The sequence below is a fragment of the Sander lucioperca genome, chromosome 11, assembly GCF_008315115.2.
Source record: "Sander lucioperca isolate FBNREF2018 chromosome 11, SLUC_FBN_1.2, whole genome shotgun sequence".
In the NCBI taxonomy this organism is placed as follows: Eukaryota; Metazoa; Chordata; class Actinopteri; order Perciformes; family Percidae; genus Sander; species Sander lucioperca.
Window position 1 is genome coordinate 40,343,307 of NC_050183.1, and position 19,114 is coordinate 40,362,420.

The following is a 19,114-nucleotide window of genomic DNA, read 5'->3' on the forward strand; positions in this document are numbered from 1 at the left end:
AGAGATCGCCTATTTTGGACTGGGAAAATGGTGGATAGCGTAAACACCAACTACTAACGTGAGTTGTCCAAAACCTTTTTTAGTAAACTGTGTAACAACCAATGTTGTCAAGTCTTTCGTTAAGGTGTAGAGCTCCTGGTTATAGTATATCTTGGTCACCGGTGGAGTTAAGGTGTAGAGCTCCTGGTGATACTTGGAGCAAAGTCTCATGTTGTGTCGAGCCTTCTTAGTGTTTTAAAAATAGATATTTTGAGGCTAGCGTCAAAGTCCCCCTAGCACTCCCATTCACAAGACCATTTGACCCAAAAACGAAAATACGGTACATCTAAAAAGTGGCGATTCCGTCCTAAATATGCTTTTAAACTAAAGTTTGACTCAGGTACATTCACAAAAAGACCCTAGGTTGCATTTTGGCGAGAGTTACACTTAAAACTGGCTTGAAATGATGTGCTGAAAACCAAATGTCACTCCAGTCGCTTCAGACCGGTTTAGAAAGTTGTAGTTGTGTTGCAAAGTTACAATTTCTTGCTTTAAAGGGTAACTAGCGTTAGTTTCCAACCTGGACCCTGTTTTCCTGTTTTTGTGTCTGACTGATGGGACCAACCCAGTACCGGCAGCCACAGACCGGGCTGCAACCTAACCCTACAGGGCAAATGTTCACGTGCAACATTATGGAAAGGATCCCTACAGAGATAGACCTTTAAAACATCTTTGAGAACTTTCTGTTCAACCAGAAACAGCTCTATAATCACCATCACCAAACTCCATGTAAATAATCAGTACTTTTAGCGTGTATAGAGCAGCATATTTCCACCAGACTCCATGTAAATAATCAGGACTTTTAGCGTGTATAGAGCCAGCATATTTCCACCAGACTCCATGTAAATAATCAGGACTTTTAGCGCGTATAGAGCCAGCATATTTCCACATGTAAATGGGTGAATTAAGGGTTTATTTCAACCAAACCAGAGCGGTTATTACTGGAACAGTGGAAACACGACCCAAAAAGGCTTTTCATAGTTTATTTTTGTTCCTGTCCACTTTGAATGAAGTGTGTTTTACAATGATAAAAGTCCTGATTATTTACATGGAGTCTGGTGGGTTTAACGGACGCAAATTCTCGGATGTTTTTACGTTTAAAAAAAGGATCTTACTCTTTAACTAAAAGGTCTATCTCTGTAGGGATCCATCCCATAATGTTGTCAGCCACTTAGAATAATAATCTGAGTCTGTCAGCAGCAACAACAGAACTTTTAGTGACTCTAACAACTGTTGAACATTAGTCCTGTAGGGTTACATTAGAGCCTGGTTCTGGTTTAATACTGGACCAGTTCCAGACTCAGAAACATGGAGACAGAGAGTCCAGGGTGATACCCTTTAATGTGTATGCATGTTTGTGTGTCTGGTGTGTGTTTGTTGGTGCAGGATGTGTTGATGTGTCTCTGTCAGAGCTGGGCAACATGTTTCTATGTATGTGTTGATCCTGATGAACCGTTTGTCCGTTACGATACGACGCCACTTTTCTCCAAGGATTTATTTAAAAAATGTCTCAAAAATGTTTGTTTCCTAGTAAAGTGTCCGACAGCTCAACGGTTTACACATTCATCCAGAAAATACTCTGGATCTATAGATCTATTAAATATCACCGTGTGCAAACTAGCAGCAACACACGCCGTTATTTTTAACATATTTCACGTCTTATCAAGTTTTATAAACAGGTTTCTGAAGAGAACAACATTTGGAGATTTCTGTTAATAAATATTTTCTGTAAATAATATTTTATTTATATATATGTACTTCTAGTATTTACGTTGATATTTCTTGGAGAATATTGTAAGCAGTAATTAACAATATGTTTGATTTATGAATCAACTACCTGGCAGCCAATCAGAAAGCAGTATGTTCTGTGTCCTGGGTTTGTATTCCACGTTGCCCTGTGTGTGTGTGTGTGTGTGTGTGTGTGTGTGTGTGTGAGAGAGAGTGTGTGTGTGTGTGTGTGTGTGTGTGTGTGTCTCTCTGTGTGTGTGTGTGTGTGTGTGTGTGTGTGTGTCTGTGTGTCTCTCTCTGTGTGTCTGAGTGTATGTGTGTGTCTCTGAGTGTGTATGTGTGTGTGTGTGTGTGTGTGTGTGTGTGTGTGTGTGTGTCTGTGTCTCTGTGTGCGTGTGTGCATGTGTGTGTTTTGATTCTGCGGCACATGGCTCGCTCTGAGGTTTAGCCGTTAGCGTTAACTGCTACGTAGAGAAAGGTAAACGTCCGGTTCCCGTGATAAGAATCTGTATACCTGATAGTTCCTGGTTGAGCCTGAAGAGCGCGGCCGTGGCGGGAACATGGAGTCCAGCCCAGCCGCTGGCTTCACTTGCATAAAAAACCGTAGCGTCCACTGAGAATGTGATTCACAGCTCCGTAGAAAACAGTAGCAGCTGCTCGCTCCGTGTGCTACCTGCCTGCCTGACAGACGCTGAATCCACTGCTAGCTTACTGACTTACATACGAACATTATTCAGAAGCAAAACAAACATCTTAGTAGTTTAAATATGTCTGATAATATGTGGTTTCTTTATATCGTCTTTAGAAAAAGTTCTGCTTTTGATCCAGAGATTCCCTCTCTCTCTCTGATAAGTGCTCAAGCTGTTTGGCCAACGCCGTCGTGGCCAACGCCGTCGTGGCCAACGCCGTCGTGGCCAACGGCGTCGCGGCCAACGGCGTCGCTGCCAACGGCGTCGCTGCCAACGGCGTCGCTGCCAACGGCGTCGCGGCCAACGGCGTCGCGGCCAACGGCGTCGCGGCCAACGGCGTCGCGGCCAACGCCGTCTTTCCTTTGGTTGCCAGGCGATGCGTCCTCCGGCAGACTGAAGTCTTATAGTCCGGCGCCACGGCCCGGCGGCTAACGGTACATCTCTGATCGTGTCCTCGAACACGAAGCTTTCTGTCGGCCTTCTCACACATTGTCAGAGCAAAAAAGTGTCCCAGAAAAACAAAAAAAACGAACAATAATACACGTTCTGGTCTATAAAAATATCTGAGAGTGTAGCGGGGAGCGCCCCCTGGGGGTGCCGTGTGTCAGAGCGCCCCCTGGGGGTGCCGTGTGTCAGAGCGCCCCCTGGAGGTGCCGTGTGTCAGAGCGCCCCCAGAGGGTGCCGTGTGTCAGAGCGCCCCCTGGAGGTGCCGTGTGTCAGAGCGCCCCCAGAGGGTGCCGTGTGTCAGAGCGCCCCCTGGGGGTGCCGTGTGTCAGAGCGCCCCCTGGAGGTGCCGTGTGTCAGAGCGCCCCCTGGGGGTGCCGTGTGTCAGAGCGCCCCCTGGGGGTGCCGTGTGTCAGAGCGCCCCCAGAGGGTGCCGTGTGTCAGAGCGCCCCCTGGGGGTGCCGTGTGTCAGAGCGCCCCCTGGAGGTGCCGTGTGTCAGAGCGCCCCCAGAGGGTGCCGTGTGTCAGAGCGCCCCCTGGAGGTGCCGTGTGTCAGAGCGCCCCCTGGGGGTGCCGTGTGTCAGAGCGCCCCCTGGGGGTGCCGTGTGTCAGAGCGCCCCCAGAGGGTGCCGTGTGTCAGAGCGCCCCCTGGAGGTGCCGTGTGTCAGAGCGCCCCCAGAGGGTGCCGTGTGTCAGAGCGCCCCCTGGGGGTGCCGTGTGTCAGAGCGCCCCCTGGAGGTGCCGTGTGTCAGAGCGCCCCCTGGGGGTGCCGTGTGTCAGAGCGCCCCCTGGGGGTGCCGTGTGTCAGAGCGCCCCCAGAGGGTGCCGTGTGTCAGAGCGCCCCCTGGGGGTGCCGTGTGTCAGAGCGCCCCCTGGAGGTGCCGTGTGTCAGAGCGCCCCCAGAGGGTGCCGTGTGTCAGAGCGCCCCCTGGAGGTGCCGTGTGTCAGAGCGCCCCCTGGGGGTGCCGTGTGTCAGAGCGCCCCCTGGAGGTGCCGTGTGTCAGAGCGCCCCCTGGAGGTGCCGTGTGTCAGAGCGCCCCCTGGGGGTGCCGTGTGTCAGAGCGCCCCCTGGGGGTGCCGTGCTGTATTGCGTAGTGATGAGAGGTAACTGAGCGGTGTAGCTTATCTGAGGCTTTCCTGCTGAGAGTCTGTTCTAACGGGCTCGTAATAACTTATTATGTAACAACTCATTATGTAACAACTCATTATGTATAGGGTTGGGTATCCTACGCAACCGGCAGTACTCGGACCGGATTAGAACGTAAATTTCGGTTCCTCATTTTGGTTCCACTTAATGTGTCGACTGAAATATTTTCCCTCTGTCGCTCCGAAACGGACGTAAAAATATCCCCCTCTCTCTGTAGCCTACCGTTAGCTAGCTACCGTAAATGTAGGCTACTTTTAAAATGCCATATTTTCCCTCTGGGCTCACCAAAACGCACGTAAAAGCATATTAACACTGCACGTGATCGCTAGTAAACATATTACATATTTGACGTCATTTTTCAGTTTTTCAAGAATTGGTTTAGGAATCAGAATCGTTTTAAAAGTACCGCTTCAGCATCGGAATCGTAAAAATCCAAACGATTACGTAATAAAAACCTGAACGCAGTATGTAATACGGCGGCGGTTTTTACATCATGTGGGGGTTGAACTTTTAGTTTTTACGAAAATTTAATAATATGCAGCATTTAAAGGCATTTAAAGAAGAAATGCATAAATGTAATGCATGTATTTAAAAAAACAGAGCAAAAACATCCAAAAAAGGGGAAAGAAATGTCAGAAAAAGTGCCAAAAAAAACTTGAAAAACGTGACATTAACGTAAAAAAAATTGCCCAAAAAAAGCGCCAAAAACATTGAAAAGGAAGAAAAACTTCATAAAAAGACAGCCGTAAATGACGCCTATGGGATGTTTAATTACATTTTTGTAAAACAAAAAGTGCAATTTTATGAGCCGCCGCGTTGTTATAAATGATTACGTGTTGCGTTGCATTCAGGGCTTTAATTACAAAACACGGCCGACTTTTACACAAAGTGAAAATGTTTTCCATTTTAAAGTTGTTACATAATGAGTTGTTGTCCTTTCTCACCTGCCAGATCCTTAAAAACTGATTTGTGTTTAATTATTATCGTCAAACGTTAATCTGAAGAATTTATCTCAACGCCTAACTCATCCAGCGAGGTGTGATCCGAGTTCTTCACCTTTCAGAAGCATCATAAAAAACATTTATACTACAGCTGCTTTTAAAAGGCTGGCTGGCTCGCCAAAAATCACCACATTCTTCTTTCTTGTTTCCTTCCCTCCTAACATACGCGTACATATAAACTGCCGACTAGTCTAATTAGTCATCAACTACTAAATTAATCTCCAAATATTCTGCTAATCCATTAATCAGTTTGAGTCATTTCTTATGATAAAACAGGTTAACTTGCGTGATGTCAGCTTGTTAAATGTGATTATTTTATAGTTTCTTCTCTCCTCTGGAACAGTAAACTGAATATCTTTGAGTTGTGGACAAGGAGTCAGCCCTATGTTCCCACATTTCTAAGATTTTTCTTAAAATTAGGCCCTATGTTCCCACAGGCCTATGTTCTCACATTTCTAAGATTTTTCTTAAAATTAGGCCCTATGTTCCCACATTTCTAGGTCATTAGGTCTTGTGTTCCTACATTTCCCTTCAATTTAAGCTCTATCCTCCCACATCATTTTTTAGGGTTGGGGGGATAAAATCTGATACAAATTTATGAAAAAGGAAATGTGGGAACATAGGGCTGTGGGAACATAGGACTGTGGGAACATAGGGCTGTGGGAACATTGGGCTGTGGGAACATAGGACTGTGGGAACATAGGGCTGTGGGAACATAGGGCTGTGGGAACATAGGGCTGTGGGAACATAGGCACACTCCCGTGGACAAAACAAGACATTTGAGAACGTCATCTTGGGCTTTTTGGGAAATCCTGATTCACATTTTAGTGACCAAACATATACAGTACATATTGCTATCTTTAAGATGAGTCTTACTTTTGAAATTCCGTCTTTATATTTCTTCGTTTTATTAAAAAAAGAATACTGTGTTTTCAGTTAAATGTCTGGAAGATAAATCATATTTTAGTCTCTTTTTTCTGTGATTTAAATGGAACTGATTGTGTTAAAAGAGTGTTAACGATATTGTCTTGTATTGTGGCACACTTTATATCGTATCTTAATGAAAACACCCCTAAATCAAACTAAACGTTAGTTGCAGACAGAGTCAGACATTAACCTGTTGACTCACCGGCAAAGTTGGTTAAAATTCCCCGGCCAAACTGATTTTTTTAGCGGACAAAATATTAACTTGCGTGTTTTCTACCATACATCGGGGTTGCAAGTCCTGCTGGTTCATCCTCCGTTTTCATCCTGCTTTTTTTCTTTTAAAAGCCTGGCTGGCTCGCCAAAAATCACCACATTCTTTCCTAATTTATTAGCCCGAACTAAACGCTAGCTAACAGGAAACAGAAGTGCCTGTCTGCCTGCCTGCCTGTCTGCCTGCCTGTCGCTCTGATAGCAGAGAAACAGAAGAAACTAGCTGCAGCTTCCCCAAAATAAAGACTATTTTGGCAAAAACATTTACCCACCATGTGGCCGATAACTCTCAAACGGGAGAGATTTGGCGCCTGGCGAGAGTTAATTCTGGACCCTGGTTGCAGACATAAAGATGCTCTCTGCGATCAGGACTAAGATTATTTTTTATACGAAAGAAATTAGTTTTAACGTCACAAAAGATGAGAAACTCGATCACACCAGAACTGAACTTTAACAGCCGTAAAGCCGTTTTCTTCTCTCTGAAGTTTTTTGTGCAACCAAATGTTTTTAAAGCCCACGTGGCACTGTAAAGAGCGCGCAGGATTATTATTATTATTATTAGAAACCGAGCCGCTCCAGATTGTCTCGAGGCAAATATGAAGCAAGTGTTGAAATGTTTGAAACATTTGAAACTGGCACTGAGGAGTTTGGCAACGTTTCCAGCAGACGGACTGTTGTGAACCTAAAACCTGTTCAGGGCTGGGCATCCATTCTCTCAGATTCATAACGGTCCGACTCCATTTCAGATCCACTGGATCAGGGATATATTTGAGTTACTATACCAGTTGTAGAACTTATGAAATATGGAAGAGATTCAAAAAAAAGAAAAACAAAAAAAACGTCCAACAGTTCCAAAAGTTTAAAAAATGACAAACCGTAAAAGTAGAAATCTGTAATATAAAGTCGGCAGAGGTGCGTGTTGAAGTGTGAGTTTAAAGCCGACAAACGTCTCAGTTCAGACTCCGAGGCCGACGTCTGTCGGACACAAAAACGTCAAAAAAGCGTTATTCATCCTGACGTGGATCCTTAGAGCGTCTAGTTTCAGATGTACCAACATCTAGATTTAAAACATCCAACTCAGGGTTTAGGTAAAAGGAGGGTAAAAAGTTGGGAAAATGTTGGAAAAAGCAACCAAAACTTTAAAGAAAACTGCAAGAGCTTCTGTTTTAGTCCCTCTCTCTATCAGATCATTCAAACGGAGACCGATGGGAATCAGAGAATGGATTTTCTTAGACCCAGCCCTGTCTGTAAAACCTATAATATAAAAGTAGAAATCTGTAACATAAAGTGGCCGGAGGTGCGTGAGGTTGTTGGAGTGTGTGGCGTTACTTCATTTTAGCTTAATCTGTCCGTTTGGTTAGTGAAGGTAGATGTGGTTTAAAGCCCAGAAACGTCTCAGTTCAGACCCCGAGGCGTCCGGGGGCCCCTCGCGGTCAGTCGGGCCCTTCAGGGTCAGTCGGGCCCTGTGGTGGAGACGGACGCCTGCGGCCCCTCGCCGTACGGGCCCCCGCCGCTGCCTTCGGGCTCGTCCTGGCTGGGCGAGGCGTCATCGCTGGGGCCGCCCCGGGACGTGACAGAGGCGGTGGTGGTCTCGGGGGACGCGCTGTGGGCCTCCTGGGGGGCGCAGCCCGGGTGGTTCTTACGGAAGTGCTGGTTCAGGATGGCCTGGGGGGGGAGGAGCAGGGGGGGGGGGGCAGAGATGGGAACAGCGTCAAAACGTTGGGAAAAAAAACAATAAAATGTCCAAGCGACAACAAATTTAAAAACATCTTCAAAAATGATATATATATATATATATATATATATATAAAAAGCCGCTGGTTGAGGATGGTCTGTGAGGATTGTGTGATTGGTTCTGGCAGATCCAGAGTGGCTCTGGGCGGAGCCAATAGTTTTAAACTTCAACAGAGTTCCCGCCTTCAAGGAAGTTAACACTTGTCAATGGAGAGAGGCCAGACTCTCTGGACTAATGAAATGGACCAGAGTCTGGTAGGACCAGGCTAGTGGACCAGAGTCTGGTAGGACCAGGCTAATGGACCAGAGTCTGGTAGGACCAGGCTAGTGTTCTGCGGCCCGCCATGGCAAAATTAATTATTTGGCAACGTAGTCGCGGTTGCCTTTTAAATAATCCTGCCGACATAATGCACCCCCCGCTGGCTGCCACTCACATTGCAATTTAACAACAAGTAGAACTATTCAGAGGTTACTGGACCGTCCAGTTTAACTAGTAGAACTATTCAGAGGTTATTGGGCCCGTCCAGTTTAACAACAAGTAGAACTATTGAGAGGTTACTGGACCCGTCCAGTTTAACAACAAGTAGAACTATTGAGAGGTTACTGGACCCGTCCAGTTTAACAACAAGTAGAACTATTCACTCTATCGGATCAACTTGTCCGTTCTGTCAGCTCATCGTCCTGATATCAAACGTCTGGAAACATTAAAACGGGAAGTGAGGCAGTGGAATATTTCATTCTATACTTTGGGTTTTGGTTTCCCTATGAAAAATTTCTTGTAAAATTAATTTTGTAGACCTGTTGTAGATGTTAAGTGCCCTATAGACCTTTTCAATGGAATTCCATTGCTAGGCAACAGCCTGGCCCCTTGTTAACTTCCTGTCAGTTGATGCCATTCACATACACTGCAACAGGAAATCAACTTGGGTCCATTTACAATGTTTACATCTGTGAAAAGGTCTATAGTTCCTCAAAAAATGTAGCCTCGTGAGACCGTCCTGATCTGGCGAGCTCCAGTTTTCCACTCGCAGATCAGTCTGGCATCTTGAGACAGAGAAAATTTGGAGCCGTTCGCCAAACGACCGACCAATCAGCGTTGGTTTTGAGGCGGGTTTAGGTGTGACGCAACGAGAAGCGACTGTTTAGTCTAAACAACATGGCGGCTTCCACGGATGAGATGAGCGTAGCTATCACGCAAGTTTTATCAGAATTAGAAAGTATTCCTTCATTGAAAGAAGAGCAAAAAACAGCACTGGAGGCTTTTCTCGGAGGAAAAGATGGTTTGGCTCTTCTCCCGACTGGTTTCGGCAAGAGTTTGATATATCTTTGATCTGATTGGTTGATTTGGCTGGCCCGTCTGTCACCAATATAGGTGGTGATAGACAGATGGTTTATCCAATCAGCTAACCAGGATTTTCGCCCCTCCCCAAAAGTTCTCCAACAGAAAGTTCCCAGATGGATATGCCGAGCAAACCCATCTGGCGGAGTCAGGTTACAAAACATACACTTGAACTGAAACAACTGAAAACATGCCTCATTGTGTGTGAAACGAGGTGAATGAATATATGCGTTTGTGTCAGTTCTGTTTGATACGTAAAACATTTACGGACAGACCTGCCCCCGCTGCTACAAATAATCCTAAAGCAAACACTGGTCTTGTAAGCCGTTCTCCAGAACTCTTCCCAGAGTGAGTTCCTCCGGTAGCCCACCTGGAAGGGGAAGCTCTTCCCGCAGACGTGGCAGTGGAAGGGTTTGTTGCCCGTGTGCTTCCTGATGTGGTACTCCAGCTGGTCTTTACGCGTGTACTTCTTCCCACAGATGCGGCAGACGAACGGCGTGATGCCCATGTGCAGGCGCATGTGGCGGTCCAGGCTGCCCTTCTGGTTGAAGGACTTGCAGCAGTAGATGCAGGTGAGCCGCGGGTTGTAGCGGAACCAGCGGTCGCCCACCTGCTCCCGCAGGTAGTCCTCGTAGCCGCCCATATCCAGCGCTGCGTGCTCCTCCCCCTAAAACACATATAATATAATATAATATAATATAATTAGGGCTGTCAAACGATTAATTTTTTTTAATCACGATTAATCGCTGAAGTTCTATAGTTAATTGCGATTAATCGCATATTTTATGACATGATTAAATTATTTTGCATTTCAGAACAGTTTTTAAGTCCATATTAACAATGGAAAGCCATTCTTACCAGAGGATCTTGATTAGGAATCAAATGAATGCAAAGAAAGTTACTTTATGAACTTGATTTTAAGATTTGTAATTATTTATTTACTGTAAACAAAAGAAAAATGTGTGAATCTGTCATTATTGCACAATTCCTCCAAGTACCTAACTAAAAAACTACAAATCCCTCTCCTTACCAGAGTCAATATAGTGTTTAGTAACTCCTAAATAGGGCTGTGAAACCATTCATTTCTTTTAATTTCTCTGAATTTCTGCGATTAAAAAAAAATTAATCGCATCGCGATTAACGCGTTAATGCTGAAAGCCCTAAATATAATATAATATAATATATATATATATATATATATATATATATATATATATATATATATATTATATTATATATATACGGCTCAGATACAACCATGAAACCGCCCCAAAATCACCATCACCAAACCCACCAGACTCCATGTAAATAATCAGGACTTTTAGCGTGTATAGAGCCAGCATATTTCCACATGTATATAATATATACACACACACACATATACATATACACACACACACACACACACACACACACACACATATATATTTTAATATTACCTGTGAGTTTGGCTGCCGCAGGTCGTCCGCCCGGCTCGGAGACTCACTCTTGGCTCTCTGGCGCTCTGACAGGACGACCACGCTGCCGCTGGGACTGAACCTGACACACACGCACACACGCACATGCACACGCACACACACACGCACACAAACACACACACACACACACACACAGACACACACACACACACACACACACAAACACAGACAGACACACACACACAGACACACACACACACACACACACAGACAGACAGACGCACACGCACACACACACACACAAGCAGACAGACGCACACGCACACACACACACACACACACACACACACACAAGCAGACACACAGGCGCACACACACACACACACACACACACACACAAGCAGACATACACACACACTTTTGTTAACACAAGTGTGTTATTGGTACTTGTATCTAAGTAATAATACTGTAACGCTAGTTATTGTTAGCGTTAATATATATTAACTCGTCGTTATTACATATAAGTACTTTGGGGCCGTGGGTAGAGTGAGAGCACGGAGACAGCTTCCACTGTGTAACTTGGTCCACTTTAATGACCCTCTTCAAGCGTAGGACAACTCAAGACTCCTAACTAAACGTCTTCATCATCCCGACATCATATCCCTCCGCCAAGCTAACTGTTCCTGAAGGACAGGCAGCGTCCAACACGTTAGATAGTTCCCTCGTTAACTCAAAGACCAGAATACACTACGAAGCTACAATTAACAGACATATGGGACGCATTTCAGTAACGCTAAAAAGGTCATCTGTTAACTAAATATTCACAAATAAATCTCATATTACAGTAGAGCTGGGCAATATGTCTATTATATCCATATCGTGATATGAGACTAGATATCGTCTTAGATTTTGGATATCGTAATATCGTGATATGACATAAGTGTAAGTTTAGTTGTTTTTTTTTGTTTCAAGTTTTTTTGTGATAGTTTTGGGCTAAACTCCTTGATTGTGCGTCACGTTTTCTTAAAAAATGTGATGGAATATGCCGGATATTTATGCAACTTTATGCGATGAAATTGCGGGAACTTTTTAAAACTGTGTTTCCATCGTGGCTTCATCGCGGGGTTTGCAGCTTTTCGATGATGTTCACGTCGCGTAATTACGTCACTTCATAACGTTCCCATGGCAACAGGGGGAAATGGCTGCTCTTGTGTGAAGTAAACGCAACATTTTTCATCTTTCTGCTAAGATATATGGGACTTTTTACAATGAAAATGCGGGGATTATGAAATCATGCAAGCCCCGCATATTTTGCGTGGAAATCGGCAATTTATGCGGCGAAAGTGCGCCGTGTTTGAAAAAGAAATAAATATGCAGACTTTGGCTGATTATGCGTTGAATTATGAGATCACATAATCAGGTTTTTCTGGAGGGACTGGCTACAGTAAAGTGATGTCATTGTCTGAACTTAGTTACCAGACTGGTGTAGCTGTTCTATTATTTACCTTTACCCTCTTAGTCATTATATCCACATTATTCATATATATATATATATATATATATATATATATATATATATATATATTACTATATATAATATAAATATTTTGTGAAAGCACCAATAGTCAACACTACAATATCGAGGTATTTGGTCAAAAATATATTGATAGTGATATTTGATTTTCTCCATATCGCCCAGCCCTATCTTGCAGTACTTGTACTGATAGTACTTGTACTTGTGTATAATATGTGTGTACTCACCTGTCCGTCTCGCTGAAGCTGGAGGACGGCTGTGCGCTGCGGCTCGCGGCCGCTCCGCCGGGCGCCGTCAGCAGCGTGCTGCGTCCTGACGTGTCGATCATCATGGTGCCCCCCCCCTCCTCGGCCGCCCCCCCCTCCTCCTGGTGCTCCCCCGCTCCGATCCACTCCTCCATCCGCTCCGTCTTGATCCTGACCCGCTCGCCGCTCCCGCTGCCGTCCTCGCCGCTGCCCCCGAGCTCCGGCTCGCTGCTCGTCTCCACGTACCACTGGCCGGCCCGGTTGATCCGCAGGATTGGCTCTCGGCCCGCTCGGCTGCTGGACGCCGCGCCGGGCCCCTCCAGCGGCAGCGGGGCCGGGCTGAGCGGCTCCTCGGCGGGGCTGACCGCCTCACACGCCTCCGCTGATCCCCGGGCGCCAAGCAGCCGCAGGCCGCCGGCTCGCACCACCGCCTCCAGAGTCCGGCCGCTCCGCGAGCTGGGGGGCGTTAGGTTACGATTTGGGGAGTAAGAAAAATATCTTTTGCAATACTGTATCGATTTTTTTAGTTTACGTGCAAAAATAGTCACGTTTTGAAATTTGGTTGACGTTTATGTTGTGTTTAAACCCCCCACCACTAGATGGCTATGCTGAGACACCACTAGTGTCCTCGCCTAGCAGTGCCTAGCAGTTCCTAACAGTGCCTAGCAGTGCCTAGCAGTGCCAAACAGTGCCTAGCAGTGCCTAGCAGTGCCTAGCAGTGCCAAACAGTGCCTAGCAGTGCCTAGCAGTGCCTAGCAGTGCCTAGCAGTGCCTAACAGTGCCTAGCAGTGCCTAGCAGTGCCAAACAGTGCCTAGCAGTGCCAAACAGTTCCTAACAGTGCCTAGCAGTGCCTAGCAGTGCCAAACAGTGCCTAGCAGTGCCAAACAGTGCCTAGCAGTGCCTAGCAGTGCCTAGTAGAGCCTAGCAGTGCCTAGTAGAGCCTAGCAGTGCCTAGCAGTGCCTAGCAGTGCCTAGCAGTGCCTAGCAGTGCCTAGCAGTGCCTAGCAGTGCCTAACAGTGCCTAGCAGTGCCTAGCAGTGCCTAGCAGTGCCTAGCAGTGCCTAGCAGTGCCTAGTAGAGCCTAGTAGAGCCTAGCAGTGCCTAGCAGTGCCTAGTAGAGCCTAGTAGTGCCTAGTAGAGCCTAGTAGAGCCTAGTAGAGCCTAGTAGAGCCTAGCAGTGCCTAGTAGAGCCTAGTAGAGCCTAGTAGAGCCTAGCAGTGCCTAGTAGAGCCTAGTAGAGCCTAGCAGTGCCTAGTAGAGCCTAGTAGAGCCTAGCAGAGCCTAGTAGAGCCTAGCAGTGCCTAGTAGAGCCTAGTAGAGCCTAGCAGTGCCTAACAGTGCCTAACAGTGCCTAACAGTGCCTAGCAGTGCCTAGCAGTGCCTAGCAGAGCCTAGTAGAGCCTAGTAGAGCCTAGTAGAGCCTAGTAGAGCCTAGCAGTGCCTAGCAGTGCCTAGCAGTGCCTGACAGTGAGCGTGGCGTGTCAGCTGCGTGGCGTTTTCTATGTCTTCCCACCAGAAAGGTGTCTGACGCGGTGCTGCTGCTGCTAGCCTTGTCTGGACACATGGATGTTTCCCATTGATAAAATGAAGTAATAGTGTCTTCTTCAACTTTATTTTGTCAATATTTTTGTGTTTACACAATATTTGGTTCTGTATTGACAGGTGCAATATTTGAAATTCTATTATTATTTATTATTTTCTTTTTAAATAACATTTATATCTGCATTTATGTGAAAGCAGTAACACGCCACGCCACGCAGCCAGTGTGCAGAAGCCCTAAAGGAGCGTACCTGGCTCCCCGTGGCGGGGCCCCGTCCTCACTCCTTGGCTCCGCCTCCAGGTCGGCGAGGCTGATCTTGAGGTGGATGCCCTCCAGGATCTGCGTGCAGCGGTCGATGATGTGCTGCATCTGCAGGAAGCTGGCGGCCGTCAGGTAGCTGATGATGTCGGCGAGCTGCAGGCAGAGGCGGCCCGTGTAGCAGAAGCCCAGCAGCTGCTCGAACACCGGCGGGCTGCGGATGACCGTCAGAGACACCGTGCTCATCTGGCCCAGCGACATGTGGTCCCTGAAGTACGGCGAGCTGGCCGCTAGCACCACTTTGTGCGCCCGGAAGCTGTGGCCCTGCACGTTGACCACGATGTCACACAGGCGGCCCTGAACACGCAGCTGGTTGAGGTGGGACAGGACCGAGTTGCTGAAGTCGGGGATGTCCAGCTGGATGCTCCCGGAGCGCTCCATGCTGCACGGACACGCAGCCAACTGCTGGGAAATGGTACGGTAGGTTAGCTACACACAGCAGGGGATTCAGCTATACTTTCATACAGAGCTGGGACATATATCACGTGTTTCCTCTATGTTGATCTCACCGTGCCCCCCCCCCCCGGTATCAGAAACAGGGCTGCATTGTTAGCGTGCATGTCGGAGAATAGACAGACACACGAGGATAACTAGCCAGCTGAGATGGTGTGTGTACGTCCTGGAGAACTGTAAGTGGTATAACTGATGTTGTCAGATCATTAAAGCCTGGTCCTGTATCAGTCTATAGGTCAGTCTATAGGTCCTGTATCAGTCTATAGGTCCTGTATCAGTCTATAGGTCCTGTATCAGTCTATAGGTCCTGTATCAGTCTATAGGTCCTGCATCAGTCTATAGGTCCTGTATCAGTCTATAGGTCCTGTATCAGTCTATAGGTCCTGTATTAGTCTATAGGTCAGTCTATAGGTCCTGTATCAGTCTATAGGTCCTGTATCAGTCTATAGGTCCTGTATTAGTCTATAGGTCAGTCTATAGGTCCTGTATCAGTCTATAGGTCCTGTATTAGTCTATAGGTCAGTCTAGAGGTCCTGTATCAGTCTATAGGTCCTGTATCAGTCTAGAGGTCCTGTATTAGTCTATAGGTCCTGTATCAGTCTATAGGTCCTGTATTAGTCTATAGGTCCTGCATCAGTCTAGAGGTCCTGTACCAGTCTATAGGTCCTGTATCAGTCTAGAGGTCCTGTATCAGTCTAGAGGTCCTGTATCGGTCTAGAGGTCCTGTATCGGTCTAGAGGTCCTGGTCCTGTATCGGTCTATAGGTCCTGTGTCAGTCTAGAGGTCTTGTATCAGTCTATAGGTCCTGTATCGGTCTATAGGTCCTGTATCAGTCTAGAGGTCCTGTATCAGTCTATAGGTCCTGTATCAGTCTATAGGTCCTGTATCAGTCTAGAGGTCCTGTATCAGTCTAGAGGTCCTGTATCAGTCTAGAGGTCCTGTATCAGTCTATAGGTCCTGTATCAGTCTAGAGGTCCTGTATCAGTCTATAGGTCCTGTATCAGTCTAGAGGTCCTGTATCAGTCTATAGGTCCTGTATCAGTCTAGAGGTCCTGTATCAGTCTAGAGGTCCTGTATCAGTCTATAGGTCCTGTATCGGTCTATAGGTCCTGTATCAGTCTAGAGGTCCTGTACCAGTCTATAGGTCCTGTATCAGTCTAGAGGTCCTGTACCAGTCTATAGGTCCTGTGTCAGTCTAGAGGTCTTGTATCAGTCTATAGGTCCTGTATCAGTCTATAGGTCCTGTATCAGTCTATAGGTCCTGTATCAGTCTATAGGTCCTGTATCAGTCTAGAGGTCCTGTACCAGTCTATAGGTCCTGTATCAGTCTAGAGGTCCTGTACCAGTCTATAGGTCCTGTGTCAGTCTAGAGGTCTTGTATCAGTCTATAGGTCCTGTATCGGTCTATAGGTCCTGTATTAGTCTATAGGTCAGTCTATAGGTCCTGTATCAGTCTAGAGGTCCTGTATCAGTCTAGAGGTCCTGTATCAGTCTAGAGGTCCTGTATCAGTCTATAGGTCCTGTATCAGTCTAGAGGTCTTGCTAATTTAAATGAAGTTAACTGGTGATGTTCCTTGTTTGTGTTCTTCACCTGCGAGCTAAACTGCACGTGGCTGTTGATTCGATATAACAGCGATTGCTGAACGCCCACGTTTGTATTTTAGGAGCATTATTTACATGCTGAGTAGTTTCTCTGCACTAAGATCATGTAATTAATTCTGGGTTTACTGGTATTTGCTGCAGAATGCTGAGCCTGTATGTCAAGATCAAAGTTGGCCTATAGAGTAACTCAACAAATACAGTTCAATCACAACAGAGAATATGCCTCATTGTGTGTAAATAGAGGTGAATACATATATTAGTCTGTGTTGCAGCGAAGTTGTTAGAACCAACCGAGCAAAAAACTCATTCATTCCCATCAATATTAATTAAATAAGATGTGGGGGGGGTATGACTGGAGGAATAGATGTGAAGAAGGCTAATGTGCAGTAGTTTTATTTTATTTATTTATGAGATTGTGCAATATACTCCTCTTACTGTATTCTATTTACTGATGTGTGTATGATATGTGTTAGATAAATAGTGCTGTAGATGTCTGGTTCATGTTAATTTCCTTTCGGGGACATTAAAGTTGTCTAACTCTAAGTCTATATCTTGGATATCGTAATATGACATACGTGTCTTCTCCTGGTTTTAAAGGCTGCATTACAGTGAAGTGATGTCATTACAGTAAAGTGATGTCATTACAGTGAAGTGATGTCATTACAGTAAAGTGATGTCATTACAGTAAAGTGATGTCATTGTCTGATCTTACCAGACTGGTGTAACTGTTCTATTATTTCCCTTTACCCTCTTAGTCATTATATCTACATTACTGATGATTATTTCTCAAAAATCTCATTGTGTAAATATTTTGTGAAAGCACCAATAGTCAACACTACAATATCGTTGCAGTATCGATATCGAGGCATTTGGTCAAAAATATCCTGATATTTGATTTTCTCCATATCACCCAGCCCTGCTTTCATACTCACGTATGTCTCTATGAAGTATACACAGGACTGTGTGTGTGTGTGTGTGTGCGCATGCCTCTGTGTGTGTGTGTGTGTGTGTCTGTGTGTGTGTGTGTGTGTGTCTGTGTGTGTGTGTGTGTGTGTGTGTGTGTGTGTGTGTGTGTGTGTGTGTGTGTGTGTGTGTGTGTGTGTGTGTGTGTGTGTGTGTGTCTGTGTGTGTGTGTGTGTGTGTGTGTGTGTGTGTGTGTGTGTGTGTGTGTGTGTGTGTGTGTGTGTGTGTGTGTGTGTGTGTGTGTGTCTGTGTGTGTGTGTGTGTGTGTGTGTGTGTGTGTGTCTGTGTGTGTGTGTGTGTGTGTGTGTGTGTGTGTCTGTGTGTGTGTGTGTGTGTGTCTGTGTGTGTGTCTGTGTGTGTGTGTCTGTGTGTGTGTGTCTGTGTGTGTGTGTGTGTGTGTGTGTGTGTGTGTGTGTGTGTGTGTGTGTGTGTGTGTGTGTGTGTGTGTGTGTGTGTGTGTGTGTGTGTGTGTGTGTGTGTGTGTGACTAAAGTAAACATCCAAATGGAGACTTCAGATTTAGCATCACAGAAATAATGTGACAGTTTCAGTGTGACAGCAGGACCCAGATCTAGATCTAGATCCGGGTCTGTGGGGCCCAGATCTAGATCCGGGTCTCTGGGGCCCAGGTGTGTGAAGCTCCAGGTGTGCCGCGTGCCTCTCACCTGAAGGGGGGACAGCAGAAGATCGGGTCTGGTTTCAGGATGTGGTGCAGTCTAACTTCAGTCCTGCAGCTACAACGTTAGCTGAGCATCGTTAGCACGGCGGGCGGGATACGGTTAGCACGGCTCAGCACGGCTCAGTTCGGCCCGGCCCGGCCCGGCAGGCTCCGCAGCTCCGGGACTCCAGCGGCGCTCGCAACGGGTTCAAGGCCGGGAAACAGCGGCTGCGCCGGGGCGTCGGTCCGTCGGCAGCCGCTCCGCCGCCATTCCGCTGGAAGTCAGACTCGGTCCCGGGTCGGTGTCGGTGTCGGTGTCGGCGGGCTTCTGCCGCGGCTTCTCATCTTCCTTTTTAACGGCAGAAGGGCCGAGGCTGCAGGAAGGAAGAAGGGAAGGAAGAAAACGCGCGGGGCACGCTGGGAAACGGAGTTCAGTTATTCTTCTTCTTCTTAATTTAATGGCGGGCTACAAACCAACGTTTCGGGGGAAAGCCTATTCCGCCAGCTACTGTATCGGAGTAGGAAGCTCTGAGGTCGCTAGCGCCAACCCCACCAGACTCCATGTAAATAATCAGGAATTTTAGCGTGTATAGAGCCAGCATATTTCCACCAGACTCCATGTAAATAATCAGGACTTTTAGCGTGTATAGAGCCAGCATATTTCCACCAGACTCCATGTAAATAATCAGGACTTTTAGCGTGTATAGAGCCAGCATATTTCCACCAGACTCCATGTAAATAATCAGGACTTTTAGCGTGTATAGAGCCAGCATATTTCCACATGTAAATGGGTGAATTAAGGGTTTATTTCAACCAAACCAGAGTGGTGATTGTTGGAACAGTGGAAAGATGAACCAAGACGGCTTTTGATAGTTTGATTTAGTTTCTGTCCACTTTGAATGAAGTGTGATTACGATGATAAAAGTCCTGATTATTTACATGGAGTCTGGTGGGTTAGTGGACTCTAACTGCAGCTGAGCATTAGTCCTGTAGGGTTACATTACAGCCTGGTTCTGGTTTAATACTGGACCAGTTTCAGACACAGAAACATGGAAGGTGGAAAAA

The 19,114-nt window shown here is 46.3% G+C and overlaps 1 protein-coding gene across 3 annotated transcripts; it reads right to left on the reverse strand.

Annotated features, from left to right (window-relative positions):
• Positions 1 to 6,242: 6,242 nt before the first annotated feature.
• On the reverse strand, positions 6,243 to 18,467 carry zbtb37 (zinc finger and BTB domain containing 37). 3 transcript variants are annotated; one of them, XM_031312029.2, is made up of 6 exons: positions 18,057 to 18,467; positions 14,307 to 14,756; positions 12,498 to 12,971; positions 10,758 to 10,857; positions 9,689 to 9,985; positions 6,243 to 7,910 (listed from the first exon to the last, which is right to left on the reverse strand). In XM_031312029.2, exons 2-6 carry the CDS (start codon positions 14,753 to 14,755, stop codon positions 7,698 to 7,700), a joined length of 1,533 nt encoding a protein of 510 aa, XP_031167889.1. In that variant the 5' UTR covers position 14,756; positions 18,057 to 18,467; the 3' UTR covers positions 6,243 to 7,697. The 3 variants fall into 3 exon arrangements, with proteins under 3 accessions (XP_031167889.1, XP_031167890.1, XP_035863289.1); XM_031312030.2 differs by having other exon boundaries at positions 14,307 to 14,776; XM_036007396.1 differs by having other exon boundaries at positions 14,307 to 14,779.
• Between the last annotated feature and the right edge of the window lie 647 nt (positions 18,468 to 19,114).